General features: G+C 42.9%; 1 protein-coding gene across 1 annotated transcript; it reads right to left on the reverse strand.

The window, feature by feature from the left end:
- Positions 1–26,795, reverse strand: LOC142653113 (fructose-1,6-bisphosphatase 1-like). The gene is made up of 7 exons (XM_075828816.1): positions 26,489–26,795; positions 13,186–13,348; positions 9,135–9,227; positions 6,917–7,057; positions 6,665–6,802; positions 1,974–2,093; positions 1–344 (listed from the first exon to the last, which is right to left on the reverse strand). The coding sequence occupies exons 1-7, from the start codon at positions 26,656–26,658 to the stop codon at positions 153–155; spliced, it is 1,017 nt and encodes a 338-aa protein (XP_075684931.1). The 5' UTR covers positions 26,659–26,795; the 3' UTR covers positions 1–152.
- Between the last annotated feature and the right edge of the window lie 932 nt (positions 26,796–27,727).

The raw sequence follows: 27,727 nt of genomic DNA on the forward strand, positions 1-27,727 counted from the left end.
TTTCAAGCTTAATATAAAAATGTATTCATGTCAATCAGACTGGAACTTTGTGTATAAAAGTAAGAAAGTTGTTGTCCAGAATAGAACTGAAAAATTGCAGACATGGAATATTTTCTTTGGTCCTCTTGCCAGCAGTCCTGTCTAGAATCTCTTTATTTCTTAGCATGTTTTTTGAAAATTTCAATGTATTCCTGAACATCTTCTGAAGAGCCTAGGGCTATGGGCATCCTTTGATGTATGTTTTCTGGTACAATATCCAAAACGTTCTCCAGTCCATTGGTGGCCAGGCCTCCTGCCTTTTCAATAATATATGCCATGGGGTTACACTCGTACAAGAGCCTCAACTGTTATCAAACAGAATGATAGTCAAATTATAAAGTGAATCAACAATACTCGAGTATAAAATACATTACATTAACGTCTTTAAAGAGGCTCTGTCACCAGGTTATCAAATCCCTATCTCCTATTGCACGTGATCGGCGCTGCAATGTAGAGAACAGTAACGTTTTGTTTTTTTGAAAAACGATCATTTTTGCCCAAGTTGTGAGCAATTTTATATTTATGCAAATGAGCCTTTCTAATGGACAACTGGGTGTGTTTTCTCTTATTTCCAACTGGGAGTGTATTGTGTTTGTAACATCTGGGCGTGTTTACTTGTTTTACTAGCTGGGCATTGTGAATAGAAGTGCATGATGCTGACGAATGATGCTGACAAACACTTCTATTCACAACTAATAATCTGGTGACAGAGCCTCTTTAAGTGCCATCATCTAGTCATATCTAAGCCTTCATAATACACTTTCCCCCATGCAAATAAGAGATTTAGACTTTGAAATAAAGATAAGGCATTATTTACACGAACGTGATATACGTTCGTGCGACGCGTGTGCTTTTCACGCGGGTCGCACAGACTTATACAAGTCTATGGGGGCATGCAGACAGTCAGTGAGTTTTGCTCAGCGTGAGTGCGCTGAAAAAAAACCTCACGACATGTTCTATATTTCTGCGTTTTTCGCGCATCACGCACCCATTGAAGTCAATGGGTGCGTGAAAACCACGCATGCCGCATTGAAGCACTTCCGTGCGAACTGCGTGATTCGCGCAAGAGGTGTCAAACTCCGAATGTAAACAGAAAAGCACCACGTGCTTTTCTGTTTACAAACATCCAAACGGAGTGTCTTAGAGATGAGCGAACCGGGACAACCGAACCGAACTTCACCGGGTTCGGCCGAACTCGTTTTGACCGAACCCGGCAAAAATTTTTCCGGTACGCGACGTCAGGATATAGTCACTGTCCAGGGTGCTGAAAGAGTTCATCTGTTTCAGCACCCTGGACAGTGACTTCCGATCACAATATACATCAACGTGTAATAAAATAAAAAAAAGAAGTTCTGACTTACCGATAACTCCCTGCTTCTTCCTCCAGTCTGACCTCCCGGGATGACGATTCAGTCCAAGTGACAGCTGCAGCCAATCACAGGCCAAGCACAGGCTGCAGCGGTCACATGGACTGCCGTGTCATCCAGGGAGGTGGGGCCGGATGTCAAGAGAGGGACGCGTCACCAAGGCAACGGCCGGGAAACCGGACTGGAGGAAATTCTCGGTAAGTATGAACGTCTTTTTTTATTTACAGGTTGCTCTATATTGTGATCAGAATTCACTGTTGAGGGTGCTGAAAGAGTTACTGCCGATCAGTTAACTCTTTCAGCACCCTGGACAGTGACTATTTACTGATGTCGCCTAGCCTCATCTCTATGATGGCGGCTGCGCGAAATCACACAGCCGCGCATCATACACTGATGACACACGGAGCGGTCAAGTGCCTTTTGCGCATGCAAAACGCTGCTTTTTTTTGCGTGCGCAAAACGCACACGCTCGTGTAAATAAGGCCTAAAGCTGTTGATAGACTATAAAAAAAAAACCAAAAAAAACAAACATTCCTGTCTGCTGTCCTAGAAGAAAATATCAGTTACCTTTCCTTTTGGACTTTTTGTGTTTGCAGGGTACAGGAAGATTCCTCCATAGACCAATGTACGATGAACATCTGCCACCATTGATCCAACATATCTTCCTCCATATGGAGAACTGCCGTCCTATAACAGAATCACAAACAATCCATACATAGATGTCACAAGAGACTGACCACAAGGTCAGAGCATCAGCGTTAGGCCCCTTTCATATCTTGTGTGGGAGATTGGCTCTCCTGTATATCTTTTAAGATCAAAAGGATGCAAGGGAGAGGAGAAACATTTTCAAGGAATTATTAGGGAACGTTTTGTGCCGCAATAAAGACCGTCATGCTGGTGGCATTTCTAAGAACAGCCTGCAAGCATTGAAAGTGCAACTTGTTTCTTGAAACCATGGGACAGATTTACTATTGGTGCTGCGCCAGAAGTTGCACATTTATCAACTAAATGTGCCAAAAAGAACAGATGTTTGCAACTCACCCGACAAGGGGACGTGGCTTACCTGGAAAGGGATGTGGCTTAATATCTGCCAAATTGCACCAACAATTTGTAGTGAAAAAAGTGGTCTCAAGTAAACCAACCAATAGGCGGTAAAGCGTTAGACATGTCTTTAAAGGCGATGTACACCTTTGAAAGGCATTTTTTTTTAAATAATTCGTATAGTTTATTTAGAATTAGTTTTTATTAAAATAAATTTTAACTTTTTAAGATACAGCTGCTTTGTATCCTGTAAACAGAGCAGCTGTATCTTTTGCCAAGACCTGAATCAGTCAGTCCCGTGGACCTGACGGGTTCAGTGTCAGCAGGTCCTCCGTGTCTCTGACATGCAGGAGCCACCTGTAATCTATCACATCGAATTTATGAACTTAGATGTGATAGATTACAGGTGGATCCTGTGTGACAGACACGCAGGAACCGCTTTCACTGAACCGGTCAGTCCCTTGGACCTGACGGGAACAGAATTTAGCGCACGTATACAGAATACCACCACCAAATTGGTCATCCAGTATGAGCCACTGTGATAAGTTTGGTGGCTCCAGTCGAATTCTAGGCTATCTGAATTTGAGAGAATTAATCTGCCCCATATGTTTATTAGTGGATTAATGGACGACCCTTTTATTCCCATGCAGTGGAACTTGTAACTCAAGTTAAGTTCTCAGACTGCGCCTATTGTATTTTATTACATTTGTATTTTCAGGGAGTTTGACCGATGTCAGAGGTGGTGCTAAGCGTGAGATTGTGTTTTAAATAGCGTTCGGTTTATAAACTTTTTTCTTTCCTTAAATTCACACGGAGTTTGACACATTTGACGCCGAAACTGCGTCAGAAAACGTGCCGAAAATGCCTCCCATTTCAATGGGAGGCGGAGGCGTTTTTTTCCCCCGCGAGCGTAAAAAACGGCTCGCGGGAAAAAGATGGGACATGCCCTATCTTTGGGCGTTTAAGTCCCTGACATCAATGGCAGAGAAAGCGTATTGGAGTTTTTTGCCCGCGGCACTCCACGGCCGTGGGCGAAAAAACGCCGCGAAGATCGGCATGCAGGCAGAGCAAAATCTGCCTCAAAAGTCCAATTCTCAAAAAACTGTGTGAACCCAGCCTTACAATTCACTTGATATGAAAAAAATAATAAAATACCGGAAAGCGGCCTAACAGAATATGGATTGTGTTGTCGGTGTTTGCCTCTATTGAGTCTGCGTTGATTTTTTACGTTTGGTGTCGTGTCAGTGTTTTTTTCAGCTGTAGATCAAAACAAGAGGCTGCATAATTTTTACAGTCTCTATTAGGGTCTATAGATAAAATATATTACCGATACAGGCCCCATGCAAACGACCGTAAAAAACCTCCGTTTTTTCGGACCGCAATTGCGGTCCGCAAAAACGGAGCCATTCACTTTCATTGAACGCGGACACCTTTCCGTAGCACAACGGAAGGGTGTCCGTGCCGTGGAAATGTTCCGGGAATTATGGAACATGTCCGTTCTTTTGCATTTTGCGGGCCGTGCTCCCATACTTTGTATTGGAGCACGGCCCGAAAATACGGCTGTCAGTCGGCGTCCGGCCGTGCCTGCAATCGCGGGCCGTGATTGCGGGCACGGTCATGTGCATGGGGCCACAGACCGCAGAATATGCGCTCTATAGGAAATATGGATGTAGGAAACACTGCTGTATCAATTGCTGCATTGACTAACATTAACCCTATGCACACGACAGTATTTTCAGCTATCCTGAATTACTGACTGTAAATACGGATCAGTAGGCATACGTATTTGCGGTCCGTAAATACGGTCCGTATTGCATCCGTATTCCATCCGTATATACGGATCCTTACAAAGAGAGGGATGTTGCAAATGAGGTCATCAACATGTTGCCTAGAAATGCTTCAGTAAATACGGACGGTATACGGATGCACATCAGTTGCTGTCCGTATTTACAGAAGCTCCCATAGACTTCTAGGACAGGTTCTATTATTTTTTCAGCACGGACACCCATCAGTAAAAATACTGAAAGGTGTCCGTGGCCAATAGAAACGAATGGGTCCGTAATTACGGTCCATAATTACTGATGAAAAATACGGTCGTGTGCATGGGGCCCCTCTCTATTTAGGACTGTCCAAATATAGAACTAATAAGGACATGAAATACACTTGTGTAAATTAGGTCTTTATATTTCATTTCCATCAGATGTACTAAATATCAAACTACAGTAAAGTGAACACGATGCAGTGAAGGACAAATGAATACATATGCAGCAGGCTAGTTTTTCATAGAAATAGTGTAAATATACCGCGCCACAATGTTTTTGTATAATAAGCATGTACTGAGGCTTCATGCACATGACCGTGCCCGTAATTACGGGCACGGCCGGCCGCGGACAGTCAGACGTTATTGCAAGTTGTGCTTCCATTATAAAGTATAGGAGCACAGTCCGTAAAATGAAAAAATAGGACGTCCTATTTTTTTTGGCAGGTTTCTACAGCGCGGACACCCTCCCGTAGACATACGGGAAGGTGTCTGTCGGCCATAGAAATGAATGGGTCCGTAATTACGGGCGATTTTACAGCCGTGTGCATGGGGCCAGAGCATGTTCAGTTTCTAGCTACTTTAGCTAAGAACTTGTTGCAGTGTAGAGATCTTCTGAATGTCCAAACCTGGTCTATATTCAGCACATGAAATACTCTTCTAAAATCTTCAAGTCGAGATGGGGTGAATCTTTGAAAATTCGCTTCTAGGCAATTCACCAAATCTAAAATGTTGGATTCACATTGGGGTAAACAAACGGTCTAAAAAATAGACATCTGTATTACGGATCCTTATTTTTAGACTCCATTGAACACTATGGGGATAATACATATCTGTACTCTCTTCTAGTAGACAAATCAAATTGTGTTTGTGATTCTCCTTATGCTGCAAACACACGGTTATACCCCATGCACACACCCGTGCCCGTAATCACGGTGCGTGATTACGGGCATGGCCGGCCGCAGACAGTCATCCGCATTTGCGGAACGTGCTCCCATTATAAAGTATGGGAGCATGGTCCATAAAAAAAAAAAAAAAAAAAATAGGACATGTCCTACTTTTTACAGAAGGTTTCTATGGCACGGACACCTTCCTGTAAATATACGGAAAGGCGTCAGTCGGCCATAGAAATGAATGGGACCGTAATTACGGGCAGAATCTACGGTTGTGTGCATGGGGCCTTATCAGTTAATCATATTCCTTTTTTTTTTTTTTTAAATTGCGTTTTAGTTATTTAACCCTTTTGCTGTTGGGACAATTTTCACACTTTATATACACAAATAAATCCTTCATTATTATACCTGAATAATCATGCTCCCCGACTCAAGTACTGCAACCCGCATATTGCACCTAGCCCAAGATCTAGCTCTTGTATTCTAGTCATGGCAAGCGTTTAAAGTCATATCCTTACGGCCTTATTTTATCTCAAAGAGAAGGCAAAATGATTTTCCATTAATGTGGCTTTTAACTTCCCAACCATATAAACCCCTACTGAACTGGCTTGATGTAAGAGAATATTAGACAATGAGTTGCACACCAAGGAATAAACGTAAAGTACACATAGGTTTATATTTTGCCACCAGTTCATCTTAAACGGGTTATCCTGTTTCAGCAAATTAATGTTTTTTGTATATTTAAAACATTACACAATTTTCTAATAGATTTTCTGTATAAATTCCTCATGGTTTTCAAGATAAAATTCTGTCCATGGTCATGTAAAGGACACACAGGTGCACGGCTCATTACAGTGACAGTTTGTATATCAGAGTAGTGTCTACTAATGATCCCAGCACCTGTGTGTCAATCACATGACCATGGACAGACTTTTATCCACTGGAAGTAAACAATAAATGTTTCCACTGAATGACAAGCAATCTTGAACACCGTAAGGAATTTATACAGAAAGTAGATTGGAAAATTGTACAACTATATAATTATACAAAAAATATAAATTTTCTGTAACTAGACAACCCCCTTTAAATTATTAACAGCCATTTTTTGGGTGAGGCATCGAAACTACTAAATTACTATAGTTAGTTTAGATTTCGAATTCTACAGTTGGGTTTTATGTAAAATAGGATCAATGGCAATTTGTAAGTGGGTGGCGGCATAATGGGGTACAGCGTGTGCAATTCTGGGAATTAATGCATCTTAAACATTCTGGCAACCATATACTTACTTCTGGGAACTTCTTCTTCTGGAGATATTCTGTCACCGCTGGGTCAAAGTATTTAGCGTAGCCTTCATTAAGACTGTAGATATTGCCTCTTGGCTTAATTTTCACATTTCTATTGACCAAGATGAATTCTCCAATCGCCTAGAACACATATACATTTTCATTGTATCCTTTAATTGAAAAAATTGACTGTGGAATAAGCCAGGATGTAACAGCAATTCTACTGCAGTTTGAAATCATGAAATTGGAACTTACAGGGTCCAGCATGAAGCAATTTACACCACATTCAGTGGCTAAGACAAGCATTGTGGCGCTCCCATATAAAGCATATCCTGCTGCGATAAGATTACGTCCTGGCTGCAAGGCATCTTTCTCACTGGGCTCTTCATCTGTTGTCTGCACAATACAGAAGTACACATTGGGGGAGATTTAACTAGACTACTGCAAAGGAAAAGTGAAGGAGTTGCCCACACCAACCAATCAGATTCCATCTCTCATTTTCAAGACACCCTTTCAAAAATAAAGCGGAAATCGGATTGGTTGCTATGGCCAATTACTCCACATTAGCTTTGAACCAGTTTTAATACATTTCCCCCAATTTTGTTTACATAAAGTTTAAGAAATTAGATAGCAGTGCAAACAGAAACGTCTGCGGTGTTTAAGAAAACATTTCCTATTTTAATAAACAAGTGTGTGGTAGGTTATGGGTTGCACAAAAGGAATACCACATTATAGTGCAATACACTACTGTAGTTAAAATAGCACACAGTGCCACCTTCTGGCTAAAGCAAGGTAATACTTAAAGACGCTCTGTCACCAGATTATAAGTGCCCTATCTCTTACATAATCTGATCGGCGCTGTAATGTAGATAACAGTGGTTTTTATTTTGAAAAACGATCATTTTTGAGCAAGTTATGAGCAATTTTAAATTTATGCTAATGAATTTCTTAATAGACAACTGGGCGTGTTTTGACTTTTTACCAACTGGGCGTTGTACAGAGGAGTGTATGACGCTGACCAATCAGTGACCAGTGTCGTACACTTCTCATTGTTCCAGCCCATTGTTACAGTGTGATAGTGCAGTGAAAGCAGCTGGGCTGGAACAATGAGAAGTGTATGATGCTGATTGGTCACTGATTGGTCAGCGTCATACACTCCTCTGTACAACGCCCAGTTGGTAAAAAGTAAAAACACGCCCAGTTGTCTATTAAGAAACTCATTAGCATAAATTTAAAATTGCTCATAACTTGCTCAAAAATGATCGTTTTTCAAAATAAAAACCACTGTTATCTATTTTATAGCGCCGATCAGATTATGTAGGAGATAGGACACTTATAATCTGGTGACATGGCCGCTTTAAAGCGTACCTAACTTTTCAGATGACTTTTCGGAATAAGCGGTCCTGTGTGTACATTAGGAATAACAGTATTTCTGGCCATTAGATGGACTTGTATGCTGCAGTTTTCCCTTCTGCAGACTCTCTCATTCCTCTGATCTAGTGGAAGCCGAAGGGTATGTGCACACGATAAGTGGCTTTTACGTCTGAAAAGACAGACTGTTTTCAGGAGAAAACAGCTGCTTCGTTTCAGCCGTAATTCCTCCTCCTCGCATTTTGCGAGGCTTCTCTGACAGCCGTAAATTTTGAGCTGTGCTTCATTGAGTTCAATGAAGAACGGCTCAAATTACGTCTGAAAGAAGTGTCCTGCACTTCTTTTGCCGAGGCTGTATTTTTACGCGTCGTCGTTTGACAGCTGTCAAACGACGACGCGCAAATGACAGGTTGTCTGCACAGTACGTCGGCAAACCCATTCAAATGAATGGGCAGATGTTTGCAGACGTATTGTAGCCCTATTTTCAGACGTAAAACGAGGCATAAAACGCCTAGTTTACGTCTGAAAATAGGTCGTGTGAACCCAGCCTAACTGTTATCACCCACAGGATATGCCATAAACGTCCGATAGATGTCGGTCCTAGAGCTGGGATCCGCATCTACTTCCAGAATGGTGATCACCCAACCCCCGTACGACTTCTGTATCGCCAGCTGCCGCATCCAGGAAGAAAATTGGTGATGGCGACACGTGTGCACTGCTCTCCATTTTGTACAATGGGAGTTACAGAAACAGCTGAGCAAATGTGCTCAGCTTTTTCCATACCTCCCACTGAAGTGAATGGAGAGAGCTGCGCTCTTGCGTGGCAGCTTCTCCATTCATTGATGGCCTCACCAGATAGATATGGGGTCAGATGACCCTCGTTCTGGAGATCAATGCGGGTCTCCGCTTCGGGACCTGCACCTTTCAGACATTTATGGGGTATCTCATGGATACGCCATAGATGTTGAAGTTGGGGATACCCCTTTTAGTCTAGCTGCTGATACTCGCTTACAGCTACCTCATTAAGATACGGTTTCTGATTAGTATATGCTTTTAGCATGATTTTTTTTCAGATATGGGTCCAAAAATAAATAGATCTTACCTTTTTGTAAATGGCAAAAATTGTGCCAATGGACGCAAGACAATCAATGTTTGAGGAACCATCCAATGGATCAAAACAGACAATATATTTTCCCTAAGAAAAACAAAAACAAATGTTATAAAATTCCCTCCGGAGTTAGTAAAGTATAGAAGTACAGTTTTGTGGTTATTTTCCTGGTGCTATTGTCAACATGCTTCTGTTAACAGATCTCATTTGGAAGGTCAGGCACTACTATTGGATGTGAAGCTCCGGCCTCGGAATAGTCATTCCAATTCATCCCAAAAGGTATTCAATGAGGGTGAGGAGAGGGCTCTGTGCGGGTCTCCCAAGTTCCTCTGCACCAAGCTCATTACACCAGGTCTTTATGAACGCCACTTTGTGCACAGGGGCACAGTCATGTTTGTAACAGTTTGGGGTACGCCCTTCCCTGTTCCAAGTTGAAAGCATTCTATTGTCGAAAATATCTTTGCATGCTGAAGCGAACGTGATCTCTAACTGTAAATAAGGGGCCTAACCCAAACAGAGAAAAACAGCCCCAGACTAATATCCTTTCTCCACCAAATTTTATGGTAGGCACAATGCATTCCGGTAGGTACGTTCCCCTGCCATCAGTCAAACCCTGTTTCATCCATCAGACCACCAGGAAGTGAAACAAGATCAGAGGAGTAACTTCAAGCTTGCTTAGCATTTTGCATGGTTATCTTAGGCTTGTGTGCAGCTGCTTGGCCCTAGAAACCCATTTCATGAAGATCCCGATGCACAGTTCCTGTGCATATGTCACTTCCAGAGGCAGTTTGGAACCTTGCTGTGAGTAATGCAATAAAGGATATGCGATTTTTATGCGCCAGAAGTTTCAGCACTCGACAGTCCAGTTCTGCGAGTTTGTGTAGTCTACTGCTTTGCTAATCTGTCGGTACTTCTAGATGCTTCAACTTCCCAATAAAAGCACTTACAGTTGACTGGAGCAGATTTCACAAACTGGCTTGTGGCTGAGGTGGCATCCTATGTGTGTGTCAAATTTAAAGTCGCTGATCTCTTCAGTACAACACATACTACTAGAAATGTTTGTCGATGGAGATTGCATGACTGTTGGCTTGATTTTATGTACCTGTTTGCAATGTGTGGCTAAAACACCTGAAGTCAATTAGAAAGGTGGCCATATTGTGTATACCCTGTACGTATCTATAGGCTTCTATGGACTGGACTTATGCCAAAAGGGTCTAGCCAGTGCGCATCAGCATACCCTTTTATCAACTGTATTTGAAAGTATAGACGATACAAGGGCAGCCCGCAGAAAAACATATAGAGTATGTTTTTTTCATATCGATAGTCAAAGACAGGTATGCAAATGTAAGGCATAAAGTTGCATATGTGAAAGCTATACATCCTGCATATATGTAGGGAGATTTTCTCAAATACGAACAGAACCGAAGTGCTAAGCTACATGGCAAGAATCTTTATACCATATACGATGATTGAAAGAGAACATACAAAAAACATTGAGGGAGATTTATTAATAGTGTCATAAAATGCATAATTTTACTTGATGGTTAAAATGGCACCAAATTTATCAAAATGGTGCATGTGGTATAACAAATTTGGTGTAACTTGCTAGACACTTTTCTATTACTTACGCGAGCTTGCAGCTGCCGTACTTTACTTCAGTTGCTTGCATAGAAAAATCGTGCACATTAATAAATTTGGCACATTTTATGGCTCCTCTTAGCTCTGCATGTACTCCATCTTATTGCTGCCAGAGTTAAAGGAGTTGTCCACTCCTAAAATAATTTATGGCCGATCCTCAGGATAGGCCATCAATATCTGATCGGTCGGGGTTAGATTTTCGGCCCGCTGATTATCTGTTTTGAAGGGGCTGCTGCACTCGTACAAGCGCGGCTTCCCCTTCATTTCCTTTGCTGCCAACAATGGCAATCGCAGACACACTTGTAGTGGCGGTTCACAGGATTACAGCCTTCTCCCATTTAAGTGAATGGGAGAAGGCCGTAATACTGTAAAGCAGAGCTACGAGTGTCGGTAATTCAGTGCGAGCAGTGCCAGAAATTAAGGGGAAGCAGCCCTCTTATGAGCTGTGCGGCCCCTTCAAAACAGCTGATCGTCAGGGGTGCAGAGAGTCCGACCCCGGCCGATCACATATTGATGGGACTGGTCAACCCCTATCCGGTTTGTCTGAAACCAAGAGGTTGTTCGCTTACTGCTGTGTTTTGGGTCATTGTCGTGTTGAAACACCCATTTCATGGGGATTTCTTCTTTGGCATAGGACAATATGATCTCCTCAAGTATTTTGATATATTCAAACTGATCCATGATCCCTTGCGTTGAATAGGCCCAACACCATGGTATGAGAAACATCCCCATATCATGATTTTTGCAGCACCATGCTTTACTGTCTTCACAGTGTACCGAGGCTTAAATTCAGTGCTCGGGGGGTCATCTCACATAGTGTCTGCGGGCACTAGACCCAAAAAGAACAATTTTGCTTTCATCAGTCCAGAAAATGCTGCACCATTTCTCTTTGGGCCAGTCAATGTGTTCCTTGGCAGATTTGAACCTATTCAGGACATGTCTTTTTTTCAACAAAGGGACTTTGCAGGGAGTTCTTGCTGGTGACTTGGTTTCACTTAATCCTCTTCTGATTGTAGGAGTACTCACTGGTAACTTCAGATCTTCTTTCATCTTTCTGGAGGGGATCGTTGGCTGAGCCTTTGCCATTTTGGCTATTCTTCGATCCATTTGAACAGTAGTTCCCCGCTTCCTTCTGCGTCTTTCAGGTTTCGGTTGCCACTTCAAGGCATTTGACATAATTTTAGCCAAGCAGCCTATAATTTGCTGCACTTCTCTAAGTTTTTCCCTCTCCAATCAACTTTTTAATCAAAGTACGTTTTTCATCAGAACAATGTCGGGAACGACCCATTTTCCCCAGTATTTCAGAAGGAAATGCAGTATAACCAACATGTGCTACATTCGCCACCCTCCTACCTTAAATAAGGGACAAAATTGACACCTGTAATTCCACAGAATGAATGACCACCAATTTAACTCCTCACTGCTATTATTTTGAACAAGCCCCTTTCAAGTAATGATTCAATTACTCAGAATGAGTGGCTCGCATGTCCTAATTGTTGGCTCTGTTTTTTTTCTACTACTCTTACAAGTAAACTATTTGCTATGTAGAAATATCACTTCTACCAAAAACATTGATTAAGGCTCCGTTCACATCTGTCAGGGCTTCGTTCCGACAGAACGGGGGCCCTGACTGACACAAATGGATCCGGTGCAAATGGTTTCCGTTTGTATCCGTTGTGCAAGTATTCCGTCGTTTTGACGGAATCAATACCGTAGTCGACTACACTATTCATTCCGTCAAAACGACAGAACCCTTGCACAACGGAGACAAACGGAAACAATTTGCACCGGATCCGTCACCATTGAAATCAATGATGATGGAAACAGAAACCTATGGTTTCCATTTATATCAGTCAGGGCTCCAGTCCGACGGAACGCCAGAACGAATCCCTGATGCAGATGTGAACGAAGCCTTATCAGGTTAATTATGTTGGACTTTTTCTGAACACTACTGTAGGTTTGTGAGAAAGAGGGCAAAAATAAATACACAAATGTACAATGCTCCAGCCCTAAGGACAGTTTGAGGGTAAAAATAGAACTAGTATAGAGAAAATCAGGATGTTGTCCATCAGGCACCAGAGACTTCATTTTGTATCTGCTAGAATACAAATGCAAAATATCTGATAAGTGTCCAGTAGTAATTTTGGCTTTGCTCTATGAGTGCACCAGAATGTCCCCTTATTAGCACCATAGACTAAAGTTAAATACATTTATGTATACGGTCTAAATATTTATGCATCTTCATTGCAGTAGCGTGATGTAATACTTTCTTTGTAAATCAGAAATTGCATCAAGACTGTTTGGTCATGGCAGGAAGTCAGACTATTGTGCAGCCAATTCTCCTCTACGGATGGACATAAAATGAAGCCATACAGCATAGCTGCAATGTATACGGATATGTACAAACCCTCTTATCAGGTTCCACAATAAGAGCGTGTGGGTCTTCTTCTGATACCAGGACGCAGGCACTGAATGAAGCTTTCAGCATGTTCACAACTAGGTCATTGGAAAGAATGTCTAACTTCTTCACTTGGTCTCCAGTTACATTAGTTAATCCAGCAATTCCATATCTAAAAGGAAAGAATGCATTATGAAAAGGGTACACAATAGAATTCTAATTAGAAGTGGTCATCTTTAAAACATAGGTTTACCTTGGTTACTCTCTTTACATTAAATCCCTAATGCAGTGGTCAACAACCTTTAGCACTCCAGCTGTTGAGAAACTACAACTCCCAGCATGCCCTGACAGCCAAAGGCTTTATAAATACAGCCAAAGGCTGTCAGGTCATGCTGGTAATTGTAGTTTCCCAACTGGCTGCTGGAGTGCCGAAGAATGTGGACCCCTGACCTAATATATAGCTATTATTAGAATCACTCGCTTTATGATCAAATTGTTCTGATAAAGAACTCCTTGTGTAAGGCCCCAGGGCTGAATGGCTATACACCTGACGTTACACAATGAATAGACCCGGATTTCTGGTCATAGACGCAAGCTTAGTGGGCATACACGGACAGAGACCAAGAATAAGCCCCCATATGGACTGGTCGTTACCAGTGAATCCAATGCCGACCTATGGAGGTAATTTCCTAATCCGATATGGGCATTTTTTGTGGCATGCTAGATTACAGGGATTTCTGGACCATTGGTTGTTGAATTAGAGCAATTTCCATATAAATAGAATCACCAATAAATATTGTAACTATATGTTAATTCAGAGTTTACCATAAACATACAGTCCACCCTATGTCTCTCTGCAGTAGTACACTTTAACAATTCCCTATGACTCAGCATGGATTTTGTTTTTGCTTTTTTATGATTATAAAATTGCTTGTGAACAATAATGCCATTTAAATCAGAAAATTTAATTCTGTAAATTTTAATTTATAAAACTTAAATCACTCCCATCATGTAATCCATTTACACGAGAGCTAAGCAAGCAATGTGAAACAGTGTTCCTAAAGTACTGCTCTGTTCCAGGTTCATCTACCTCTAGGAAGAGAAGCCTCTGACCAACAAGAACAGGGCAGGATTATACTACAGAGCATTGGCTAGTAAGCCACATACACACTTTGTACAAAGCAATAATGTAATGATTTTCCTTATGTGGGTAAAACACACTACTAGTATATTCACAATTCTTTTTTTACTTCTGTTTAGAATCGTTTCAATAAACAAAAATCAATAAATGTACAGAAAATAATAATATTCCCAAACCTTATCTTTCCCTCTTCTACCCCATCAACTGGACATGCAGTTAAGGCTATAGACACCATTGTAGGCTCTCTTTTGAATTATTATTAAATGTATGTTTTAGGCAATTTCGGAAGTTTTTTTAAATTGACTTTTAAAATTAGAATTTAGAGTTAAATGTTGATAATTTCATCCTCTATACATAGAAGTTGCATCAAACGCCATTAGCTTAATCCGTCAGTTCAGATGAACTGATGGATTGGCTGAGAGCGTTGCCCTGTGTGTGTCTAACATACACAGGATCATATCTAAGTTCATCAAGTCTGACTTGATCGATATTATGGTGATGGAAAGGACTCAAAAAAAATATTAACTAATGAAGAGGTTCCCAAACTCTTGTACCCGGCTCCCTGCAGAGTGTTCGGTCCGGTACTTACGGCCGAAATACATCCGTCAATTACGGACGTAATTAGTGTGTGTGCACATACCCTAAGAGGGGTCCAGCCCCCTGCTTCTATGCCTGAGCGTTGTTGATTTTTCCCAAGTTTGTCTATGTGATGGCCTCCTAGTGTGTTCCTGTTCCTTGCATTCCATACTATCCTGGTCGAGCACTGTGCTGTGCCAAAGTCGTGTCGTGCTGTTTCCACGTCTGACCTGCTTCACCTTGCCCGACGTCTACCTGCTGCCTAGTCCCAGCCGAGCCTGCCCTGCTGCTGTCCGAGCTGCCACAGGTACCTATACGAACTATAGACATTGACCTGCGCCCTGTTGGCCAGCTGCCTTACCGCCAAGGCCGTACAGCCCAGTGGGTCCACAGACCCTTCATGACACTGAGCTACTGAGCATGTGCATCCTCTGGGACTGGACAGATTAGGTGGTTTTTCTGAAGTAATCAAAAGAACACCAGGGGGCACCATAACAAGTATGTAACAGCAATGTGGACACAAGCTTTTTCAAAAAAAAATAAAAAAAAGATTCCAATTGAAACATTTTTATGTTTTGCATGATTTTACAGAGAAATTTAATATTTAACCATGGGACAGCATCTTTAAAAGCAGAGAAATAAGAAATGATGACATTAAAAACATTTGCAGATAAATATTTCGCTGTAAAATTTTAAACCCCCGATATTACATTATTGAAATTGCTACTGTTTGGGGGTTGGGATATGTATGCAATATTTAATATATTCGACAATAATGATCTTATCAATTAGGCCTTATTCACACAGTGCAGATTTGATGCAGATTTTGCATGTATTTTTTAAGCCAAAACCAGGTACGCAACCTAAACAGACAAAATATTTAAAGGAAGGCCTTATAGGTCTGCTCTCCTGGATCTAATTCGGGTTTTGGCTTAAAAAAAAAAATGCAGCAAATCTGCACCGTATGAACACTGCCTAGAAGCATTCTAATAACACATGCACATTGTTTTAAAGTAAGGCTAAGTTCACACCACATTTTTGCATTCTGGTAAAAGGTTTTTTGTAAAATTTACCTTTTAAATTGGGAAGCAACATGACACAAAAATGATGCAGGCTCCTTTTTGCTGCCCCACAAGGAGAATCAGTACCTTCAAAAGAGCTCCTTCAAAATCCATCTCACTCAGCCTAACAGAACCCTACTTTGTACTGATGAGGAGCAACAACTCTGAAAGTGTGCTGTCTACAGAGGAGTGTCTCTGGTTCGGCTAACAACCCGAGTCATCACAGCGCACATCCACTTATTTAATTTTGTTTTTCACTCTGTGTTTTGTCACGTTTTGTAACCAGGATTTTTTGGATGCAGTGCCCTTTTGGGACCCTCCTGAGGTCTAGGGGGAAAATGTGTGGCCTTCTGGTTCCGTTTTCCCCTGCAACCTGGCCTCCCTTCTTCAGAGGGGAGGTGCAATCTTGATGCAGGCACCTAGGTGGACACTGGGGTGGCAGCCCAGGTAGAAACCTTGGAGTGTGTTTGGGTCTCCCTAAGCTTTGGCTGAGGGGGATAATCGATCCTTTGGGCCTAGGGTTCGGGGAATGGTTATGCAGGGGCCTCTCTCCTTTAAGAGACGGGCTGCAATAGACTGCATCCTTGTGCACTTTTTGCGTGGCACTCCCATACTTTTAATGCACCTGGGTTAGGCCTTATTCACACGAAACGTGTGCATTTTGCGCACGTAAAAAAAACGCTGTGTTTTGCGCGCGTTGCAGTTCCGTGTGTCATAAGTGTTTGCTGCATGATTTTCACGCATATGCCATCCTTATGGCACGCGGTTTTGAGGTTTAGAAAAAGAAATGAAAGGAAGTGCATTTATTTTATTGATCTACTGTTGCGCAAAGTGGTTCCGTGCGCTGCGCGTGATTTTCACGCACCCATTGACTTCAATGGGTGCGTGATGCGCCAAAAACGCCCAAGTATAGGACATGTCGGGAGTTTTACGCAGCGGCCACACGCTGCGTGAAAATCATGGAATGTCTGAACGGCCCCATTGACTAACACAGGTCCGTGCGACGAGAGTGATTTTCACGCGTGTATCACGGACGTTAAACACGTTCGTGTAAATAAGGCCTTAGAGAAAGCACGGGCTTTCAATAAAAAAAAAAAATAAATAAATAATGATAATAAAAAATTAAAGTTAAAAAATAATCAGTCGTGTTACATGGCTTTATAAAAGGTCAGGACATGGACTAACATGGTAGGCAAATATAGGCAGCACTAAAGCGTTTTCTTCATTCTAGAAAGAGCTATTTTGCACACTGTTGCCAGGGAGCTTCCTTATCAGCTGGATCTCCGCAAGGCTTGTTAATGAGAACTGTCTCACAAATGTCGTGCAGATATACCGGTCAGACCTGACACAACTTGCCTCTGTTTTAGAATGGTTTTCAGTAGTAGAAATTTAGTATGAGCCTTGCGACATTTTAATTAACTTAGTCTCACACATAACTGAAATTTACTATAAATACATTTCATCAAACCAGTCATGCGACAAAGTTAATAAAGGTGTCCCATTAGGACACTAAGATCTTGTAAGGCCCCATGCACCGTAAAATCGCCCGTAATTATGGTCCGTAATTACTGGCCCATTCATTTATATGTCTACGGGAGGGTGTCCGTGCCGTAGAAACCTGCCGAAAAAACACACGTCCTATTTTTTTTATTTTACGGACCATGCTCCTATACTTTATAATGAGAGCACGGCTTGTAAAAACGGCCGGCTGTCCGTGCCTGCAATTACGCGTCGTAATTACGGGCAAGGTTGTGTGCATGAAGCACAATTTTTACCCAGCAATTGTCTAGATCATTATGAGCACACGTATATAAAAGTACAGTCTAAAGGCCCTTTTTCACCGGCCGATAATTGGCCTGTGCAGCGAGTGCCGGTCAACAAGACATCTTGAATTAGTTTGATCCTGTCACACGAAGCTATGGATGGGGACGAGCGGTCGCTACTCCGTAACGATGTATGTGCTCGTCCACCTACATTATTATTATGTCGGCAGTCTAAAGGCCCTTTTACACCGGCCGATAATCGGCCGATGCAGTGAGCCCCAATTGACGAGACATCGTTGATCGGCGCTTATTTGCTTTTGTCACACGGAGCTATGGATGGGGACGAGCGGTCGTTAATTCAAATCGCTTGTCCCCATACGTTATGTCGGCAGCGCGCCTTCCTGTTTACACAGGGAAATGTGCTGCCGACAACGATAATATTTTACTTTTTTAAAACGATACCACCAGCAGATAATCGAGTGTTTACTCGTTCATCTGCTGATCGCTGCCCTGTTTACACAGGACAATTATCGGCAACGAGCGTCCTACGAATGCTCGCCTGCCTGACAATCGCCCAGTGTAAAACCCCCTTAAAGGGACTCTGTCACCAGTTTATCAATTCCCTATCTCCTAACTTTGCAAATAATTAAAGTTTTCTTAAAACAAATCACACTTAGCAGCAAAGCGCCTATTAGATTAGTTAGGAGACAGGAAATTGATAAACTGGTGAGAGTCCCTTTTTAACATCTTTGTTGCCAGTAAATTCCATTCATTGTTGGGCTACATGTGAAACTTGTTATCTGTATTCCTTCTGGTCTGTGTGAGGTCAAAGGTTAATAGGTAAACAGTCTTGATTCAGATGTTGGTTTTGCAGCAGGGCAATGTAGACATGGTAAATAACATACTTTTGGTTACCCACACATATTAGATATCATTTCCCGCTGCTCCATCTCTACAGACTAATATGCGAAGTGCCCTTTTACAAGGACAGATTTGAGTGTAGATCAATAACACAGAAGGTCAATCGGTGCTAGTTTTCTCCATTTATGCGGATCAATGATCGGAATGTATGGAGGCAAATGATAGTTCGGGCTCATTCAGACAAGTGTGAATCACGTCTGTGTGACGGCTGTTACAACAACGGCCGTCACATGGACTCATGTATTTCAATGGGGCCGTTTACACTATCGTTGTTTCAACGGAGCGTGTGAAGGGTCCGTGAAAAAATAGGACACGTCCTATTTTACTGCGTGTCACACATCCCTCTATAGACTCTAGTCTATGAGGGATCCGTGATAATGCGTCCCGCACAGGTGCACCTCGTGGTGAAAAACTGCATTTTTTCCACGTCCGAGGTTAGCTACGTTCGTCTGAATGTAGCCTTAGGCCTGTGAATACCAGTCGTCAAAAAAATAGGACATGTCCTTTTTTTGGCCGTTTTCACGGACAGACGGCTCCCATAGAAGTCAATGGATCAGTTTGGCGTCACTGTCCATATATGCACGTTCGTGTGCATGGGGCCTAAAAGAAAGGTGGCTGGTAACAATACAAATACATGTGCACAGCCCGCGATTTGCGGGCGGCTCGCGGCTGACACTCCGTGGCCGGCCAACCCGAAAATCACGGCCATGCACATGGCTACGGTCGTGTGCATGAGGCCCAAGTGTTTAAATCCCAGATGGGAACAACTGTTCAGGGTAATATTCTGGTAATTATTTGTGTCTGAATTTGCCAAGCCAAGTGCACATTAGATATTTATCGGTATACGCAGAAAATCTAATATGATTGGGGATAGCCTGACTGCCCCTAAAGTCTGGTGTCGGGGTTACAAGGGTCAAACAAGTTGGATTTGTAATCACACCACGGAGGGACAAGTGGTGTTAGGGCTTGTCCACACGTAACTGAATTGCTGTAGAAAATTTCTGCAGCAATTCCGCAGAAATTCTGCTGCGGAAACAAAGAGGTTTCTTACTGTATAAAATGGTGCGGATTTTGCTGCGTTTTTTTTCAATGCTGGGAGATGGTGATATCTCCTTTGAAAAACATAGCAATTCAGTCCAATTTCCGCACCAGTAATTAACATGCTGAGATTTGTTATATCTCACCCACTTTGCTGCTACTGTATTCTGCTGCGTATTTTCAGTCCGCAATTCTGTACGGAAAATATGCAGCAATTCCGCTACATGTGGACAAGCCCTTAGGCCTCATGCACACGACCGTAGTGGTGTGCACGGCCGTGATTTGCAACTCGGACGGCCGCGGTGTGTCACCCTTGGGCTGGCCGCAAATCGTGGGCCGTGCGCATTCATTTCAATGAGCCTGGACCGCAAAATATGGCCCTAATAAGACATGTCCTTTCTTTTTGCGGCTCCCGGACAATGCACGGACCGTGGAAACCACTGTCGTGTGCATGGGCCCAAAGAAATTAATGGAACTGCAATTCAGTCGCAGATTTGCGGGTGAATTGCGGCCGCAAAAACACGTTCGTGTGCATGGGGCCTTAGATATGTGTGGGAGCGGTTTATCTCACTCCTCTTATTAAAATAATATATAGAAACTCTGCACACACTAAACAAAACTAAGGAATCGGGGAAAATAGCGATCAGCCAACCAACATTCAGCCAAAACTCATCTCCTATGTAAGGCTATGTTCACACAGAGTTTTTTGCAGGCGTAATTTCTGCCTCAAAATTCCGTTTGGAAGTTTGAGGCAGATTTTCCTCTCCCCGCTCGCCGGATTTTCGCTGCGTTTTTCGCCCGCGGCCATTGAGCGCCGCTGGCATAAAACACCGCGGGCATAAAACACAGCGAAATACGCTTTCTCTGCCTCCCATTGAAGTCCGAAGATAGGGCATTGAAATCAATGGGAGGCATTTTCGGGCTGTTTTTGACAAGTTTTTTGGCGGGGTTTCTGCGTCAAAAAACTCGTAAAAAAAAAACCTCAGTGTGAACATAGCCTAAAGCTGACCATACTTTTAAAACAGCCACAGTTGCAAAAACATAAATGAACCCTTTGGAGTTACCGGATTTCTGCATTGATTACTAATAAAAACGTGGTCAGATTGTTATCCAAGTCACAATTATAGACAAACACAATCTAACTAAACTAATAACACACAAATACTTGTACTGGTCATGTCTTTTATTGAGCACATGAAGTAAACATCCACAGTGCAGGGAGAAAAAGTAAGTGAACCCTAGAAGGATCCCCCGTTTAGCAGCAGCAATCACCTCCACAAAACGTTTAGTGTAGCTGTAAATAAGATTTGCACAACGTTAAGGAGGAATTTTGGACCATTATTCCCTGCAAATGTGTTTCAGTTCATCAATATTTCTGGGATGCCTTGCATGCACAGCATTTTTCAGGTCATGCAACAGCATCTCCATAGGGTTAAGGTTCCAAAACACAAACCTTTTTCAATAACTCTTTAGTTGATTTACATGTGTGCTTTGGGGTATGGTCTTCTTGCATCACCAAATGTTTCTTCAGCTTGAGGTCATGTACTGCTGCCTCTACATACTCCACTAAAATACCTATGAATTCACCATTCCCTCAACGATCGCAAGGCGTCCAGGCCCTGAGGCAGAAAAGCAGCCCCAAACCACGATGTTCCCTCCACCATGCTTCACAGTTGGGATTAAGTTTTGGTGTTGGTGTGTAGTGTTCTTTTTCCTCCAACCATAGCGTTGTGCATTTGTGCCAAAAATTTCCACTTTTGTCTCATCTGTCCACAGAACATAGTCCCAGAAGCATTGTGGAACATCCAGGCGGTCTCGGGTAAACTTGAGACAGGCTGCAAAGATTTCTTTGCACCGCAGAAGCTTCCTATGTGGTGTCCTTCCATGAATACCATTCTGTTCAGTGTTCTTCTAAGGCATCATTTACACGAGCGTAATATACGCGCGTGCGACGCGCGTGCTTTTCACGCGTGTCGTACTCACCTATATTACTCTATGGGGCAGTGCAGACAGTCCGTGGGTTTTGTGCAGCGCGAGTGCGCTGCGTAAAACTCACGACATGTTCTATATTTCAGCGTTTTTCACGCATCATGCACCCATTGAAGTCAATGGGTGCGTGAAAACCACGCAGGTTGCACGGAAGCACTTCTGCGCGATTCGCACAACAGTTGTCAAACTATGAATGTAAACAGAAAAGCACCACATGCTTTTCTGTTTACAAACATCAAAAACGGAGTGTCATAATGATGGCGGCTGCACGGAAGTCACGCAGCCGCGCATCATACACTGATGACACGAAGCTGTTAAGTGCATTTTGCGCACGCAAAACGCCGCATTTTTTGCGTGCGCAAAAACGCACACGCTCGTGTAAATCAGGCCTAATAGTGGACACATGACCAGAGGATTTTGCTGTTTGTGGAGTCTTTAGTAGGTCTTTTGCTGTTACCCTTTGGTTCTTTCTCGCTTCTTTCAGGATTGCCCGTTGTGCACTTGGTGTGATCTTAACAGGACTCCCACTCCTAGATAGATTAGCTACGTTCGGTTAGAGCTTCCCGTCGGAACGGAGCCCTGACTGACACAAACTGAAACTATAGGTTTCCGTTTCCATCTCCATTGATTTCAATTGTGACGGATCCGGTGTCTCCGTTGTGCAAGGGTTCCGTCTTTTTAACTATTGGCATCGGATCAGTCATAATTGAAATAAATGGCGATGGAAACGTATGGTTTCCGTTTGTGTCAGTCAGGGCTCCGTTCCGACGAAAAGCTCAGATGGAACGGAGCCCTGACGCAGATGTGCACACACAAACTCAAAAACTTTATAAAATAAGGAGCCGTTTTCCCTTGAAAACAGCTCCAGATTTTCAGATGTTTTTTAAGCCACTCACGATTTTTGCTCCGTTTTTTATGGCTGTTTTTGGAGTTGTTTTTCTATAGGGTCTATGAAAAACGGCTCCAAAAATGACTGAAGTAGTGACATGCACTTTTTCGCGGCCGTAAAAAACGCTCCGTCGGAACAGAACCCCGTTTTTCCCATTGGAATCAATGGGCAGATGTTTGGAGGCGTTCTGCTTCCAATTTTACAGCTGTTTTTTGGGACGTTTACAGCCTGAAAAACGTCAGAAAACACTCCGTGTGAACATACCCTTAGTGGTTTCGATTGTGTTTGTCTATAATTGTGACTTAGATAACGCCCAGAAAAATATTTTATTAGTAATCAATGCAGAAATCCAGGTAATTTCAAAGGGTTCATGGACCCTGCCAACATCAATCTAAGGCCACTTTCGCATGACACTATTGATGCAAGTATTTTGCCCTAGGAGTGAAACATACAGAGTAAGGCCTTATTCACACGGACGTGTCAGTTTTGCGCGTGCAAAAAATGCTGCGTTTTGCACGCGCAAAAGGCCCATGTGGCATCAGCATATGGTGCGCAGCTGCGTGATTTTCGCACAGGCAGCATCATTATGACACTCTGTTTTTATGTTTACAAACAGAAAAGCACGAGGTGCTTTTCTGTTTTCATTCATCCATTCATTCTTTTTACTACGGTTGCACGAATCACGAGCGGCACCCGGAAGTGCTTCAGTCTGCCGAGCGCGATTTGACTTCAATGGGTGCGTGCAGCGCGAAACACTGGCAAATATAGGACATGTCGTGAGTTTTACGCAGGGCACATACATGCGTGAAATTCACTGACAGTCTGAACGGCCCCATTCACTTACATAGGTCCGTGCGACGCGTGTGAAAAATCACACGCGTAGCACGGACGTATAACACGTTCGTGTGAATAAGCCCTAAACGTATATATTCGAAAGATTTGTACCTCTTTCGGGATTTTGACCCACTCCTGGTTTTGGCTTACAAATATTGAAGCAAAATACTGACCTAAATACTGCCGTGTAAAAGTGGCTAACTGTTGGAGCTTAAAAAGTTATTTCCTCAAACCACAGGATTGGGGCGTGGAAGAGAGTAACGTTTGGTTATTTCGTTATTATTATGCAAATCATTTTTAAGCTGATACAAAACCTTGGTTGCTGCAATTTTCCTGTTGCATAAAAGTGTTGCGGAACATGTTGCAAATAAGTAACATTTCATTTCTCTGACATTGTATGGCTTGATGTTACAATAGTTTATGTACAGGATATGTGGTAAGGTAAGGCTCAGAGGATTCTATTTGTCCGTGAAAGAATATATATAATGGTGCCATTGTATACACACATATATTAGTGTAACTTTGATTATCGCATTGACGTTACAGTAAGGGTATATTCACACGGTGCGGGCAAATTGCTATTTATTGCCATGAATACTGCAATACTGTTTTTTGCTAAATCATGGCAAAACCGGAGCATTTTGATGCTACTGCGCAGCAATAAACTGCACCGTGTGAATAAACTCTAAAACGAAATAACGTTCACACGTTCAGTTCTTGTGTCCTTAGCAATGTCTATCACATGGCCGTCTGACGTCTGTTGTACAGTACACAACACTGCATGTATGGCTTTACATATATTACACAAAGGCACAGGAACGAGATGAAGCCAACATAGACTTGCAGCTTTTTTACTCCACAGCCCTGTGAATAAATAATAAATGTGTTCTGTACACAAGGAGTAATGTGGCCAATGTTTCTACGCCAGGCATATCAAAGTCCAAATATAAATGAACCTTTACGAATGCCGGTTGTGCGGAGCATTACTCCCTATGGGATCGGATAGAATGCCCTCTGGAATACTGGGCTGGGGAGGTGGTTTTCCTTTGTCTGGAGTAAGTTGCGGCCATAGTTATTTTTTAACCCAAAGAAATCTAATATAGGCAGGAGTTAAATGATGAGTTGTCAATGTGAAGCTTGATACGTGGGTTTCATACAACTCAAGTGAAGCTACATGATGCCACTTTTACGCCATTTGTACGGTCAGGTTTTAACTTCTATGGGGTATGATCTGGAACTTTTTCTAGCTGACGTGTTGAAAACATATCGGGGGAGATTTATTTTTGCAATGTCAGTTTTCTGACTTTAAGGGAACCGGTCATGAATTTCTAATACCTGATGTAATGATGTGGCACAATCTGGGAACGTCAATCAGGCCAGGAAGGGCATGTTTAGGGACCGGACTGCCTGACTCTTCAGCATCACGGCTACGCCCAGGTGACTCTTCAAATGTAATTTGCAAACAGCGCATTCTGTTTTATAAGTTGGTTCTCCAGGTAATGCAGCATCAGACAGTATATGCAGGAGCACCTTTAGGCTGGGTTCGCACGAGCGGGTTACGTCCGTAACGGACGGAACGTATTTCGGCCGCAAGTCCCGGACCGAACACAGTGCAGGGAGCCGGGCTCCTAGCATCATAGTTATGTACGACGCTAGGAGTCCCTGCCTCGCTGCAGGACCACTGTCCCGTACTGTAATCATGTTTTCAGTACGGGACAGTAGTTCCACGGAGAGGCAGGGACTCCTAGCATCGTACATAACTATGATGCTAGGAGCCCGGCTCCCTGCACTGTGTTCGGTCCGGGACTTGCGTCCGAAATACGTCCGTCCATTACGGACGTAATGTGCTCGTGTGAATCCAGCCTAATCAACCTATGCACCTCAAGTATTAGTCATGACAGGTTCCAATCAAATGCATTAAAAAGACTTGTATTTGTGCAGAACGCTGTACATGTAAAGACCTGCCAAACTCTTACTGACATAAACAGTCAACATTCGTGTTTGGGAAAAGGTGCAACCGATTTATGAAAGTGTTGGTGATCCTGTGCCAAGTAAAATCGTGTGTTGTTCAGTAGACTGAATCGTATCCCCAACAGGTATGCACCTAGTCATGTAATACGTGCACTTTACCCTGCAAATTATGCATGGCATACAACCGAGCAGTGAGCCAGCCTCATAGGGGTTGTCCGAGAGCTAAAGAAAAACTTTAACCAGAATCAATCATTTTCACCTATTCACAGGATAGGTGATAATTTTCTGATCGCTGGGGATCCCACGGATCGGGCAAACCGCGGTCCCAAACCCCATTCCCCCTCACTGTTCGACTGCAATGAGGAGGACATTGAATGTAGCGACGGTGCGTGCTGCTGCTCCATTCAAAGCCAATGGGAATGACAAAAACAACCGAGTATAGTGCTCTGGTGTTTCCGTCATGACATTAAATAGAGAGGGGGGTGCAGTGAGGTTTTAAACCCCCATTCTCACAATTGCTGGGGGTAAATAGATGATAATTAACGATTGTGAGAAAACCCCTTTTAGGCCCCGACACTTTTTCCTATGAAAACCAGTCATTGTTTGTGTAGGTAGAAGGGGGTGTACATTTCTAACTGCAACAAATGCCAATGCCATGTTAACACTGGCGCAGCTTCCCGTTGAGTTTACGTTTTTTATGGTAAAGATAGTGCAGGTTGCAGCGTTATTCTTGCCATAAGAGGGGGGGGGGGAACCTGGCGGACCCCATCATTTATGGGTAGACATGGAAATAGGATGGTGGCTTAGTGGATAGTACTATTGGCTGGTTCTAGGGCTCAAATTCATTCACAATATCTGCATGGAGTTTGCATGTTCTAAAACTGATTGGTCAATTTGTTTCCTATGAAATTGTCCCGAGTAAATACATTTGTAATAACTCCAATGTGAACAGAACCTTATTAAGAAGTTTTCAAACAATGTCACTTGTATTCACATGGTGCTTGTGTTTTAAAGAATGACTGATCTGCTGTATTTCCCAACATCAAAACTTTGTATACATATTGTTTAGCATGCATCCCCTGGTCACTGATATACAATATTTGTATACTTTATATATAGGACTACTCACAGGTTGGCCAGCCCAGCCTTGCGCACCGCGGATGAGATGGCTTTGATGGCAGTGCACAGTGAATTTAGGAGCTGGGTCATCTCTCCGGTGCCTTTGGCTTTGATGCCCTCTTCCATAACGAATCGGGTCATGGTGATCACATTGGTGTCAAAGGGGGCCTGGTCCGTCATGATGGCGCTTGAAGTGATTGCACAGGTGAGGGTAAGACTGGTGTTAGATGTAGCCGGCTGCTGGCTAGACAGGGCTCAGAGTCCCCTCACGACTTATAAGACAGCAGTGCCCCCCTCCTCTCCCGGAACTGCCAGTCAGTCAGAGAGGGCAGGCGAGGGGTGTGCGGGAGGCAGAAACTACATCCCGCTCTTCTCCAATCACAACGCAACTTGTGAGTAGTTGTGGAAGGCGCAGAGCTCAACCTACGGGGTGTGTGAGGAAATAAAATGGTCCGTGTGTACATCTCACCTTCCCCCTCTTGTACTCGGCACATATGGCTAAAGTCCGCCGAAAAGTGAAAACAGACTTGGACGCACGAGTCAGCCGCTGACTGACTTCTGAATAGTTATATACTTCAGTGTTACACAAATGTCGCAGAAACATCACATGTCGCATACTTTCTGTAATGTCGGCTTGTTGGACCTGGCAATGGCTGGAAAACAGGTTTTTGGAATAGAAGTTGTTGTCCTCACTTTATACATTTGGTGTGCAATTTAGGGCACGTTCAGACGTGGCAGAGTTTTTCCGCTGCAAATGTTGGTGCAGATTTGGGGCAATTATGCAACGAATCTCCAGCAACATTTGCATATTTGACAGGTAATTCAGACATCACAGCGGACTTGCCACAGATTTCAGTTTTTGCATTGCAAAGGCTGAAATCCGCAGTGAAATTCCGCTTCTCCGCAACAGACAGTGCATGCTGCGGAGGGAAAAGTGCGCACCGCAACCTATGGTCCGCAGCGGAGTTTTCCGCAATGTCTGAACAAACTTTCCCAAAAAATTATTGAAACAAATGTAAAAAACGGCCGCTGGAGAATTCCACAACAATTCCGCCACGCCTGAACCTGCCCTTACAGTAAAACACCCACTCAAATAAAAATGGTCAGCAATAAGGAAAACGTAAAAATGAGTGACCATCTTCTGAATTCGGCACATTTCACATTTGTATATGTTAGAAAAAGTGGTGATACATTGATAAGTTTATTTTTAAATTGTGTCAGAAAAAGTAAGTGGTTGACTATTATAAAA

The sequence above is a fragment of the Rhinoderma darwinii genome, chromosome 1, assembly GCF_050947455.1.
Source record: "Rhinoderma darwinii isolate aRhiDar2 chromosome 1, aRhiDar2.hap1, whole genome shotgun sequence".
In the NCBI taxonomy this organism is placed as follows: domain Eukaryota; kingdom Metazoa; phylum Chordata; class Amphibia; order Anura; family Rhinodermatidae; genus Rhinoderma; species Rhinoderma darwinii.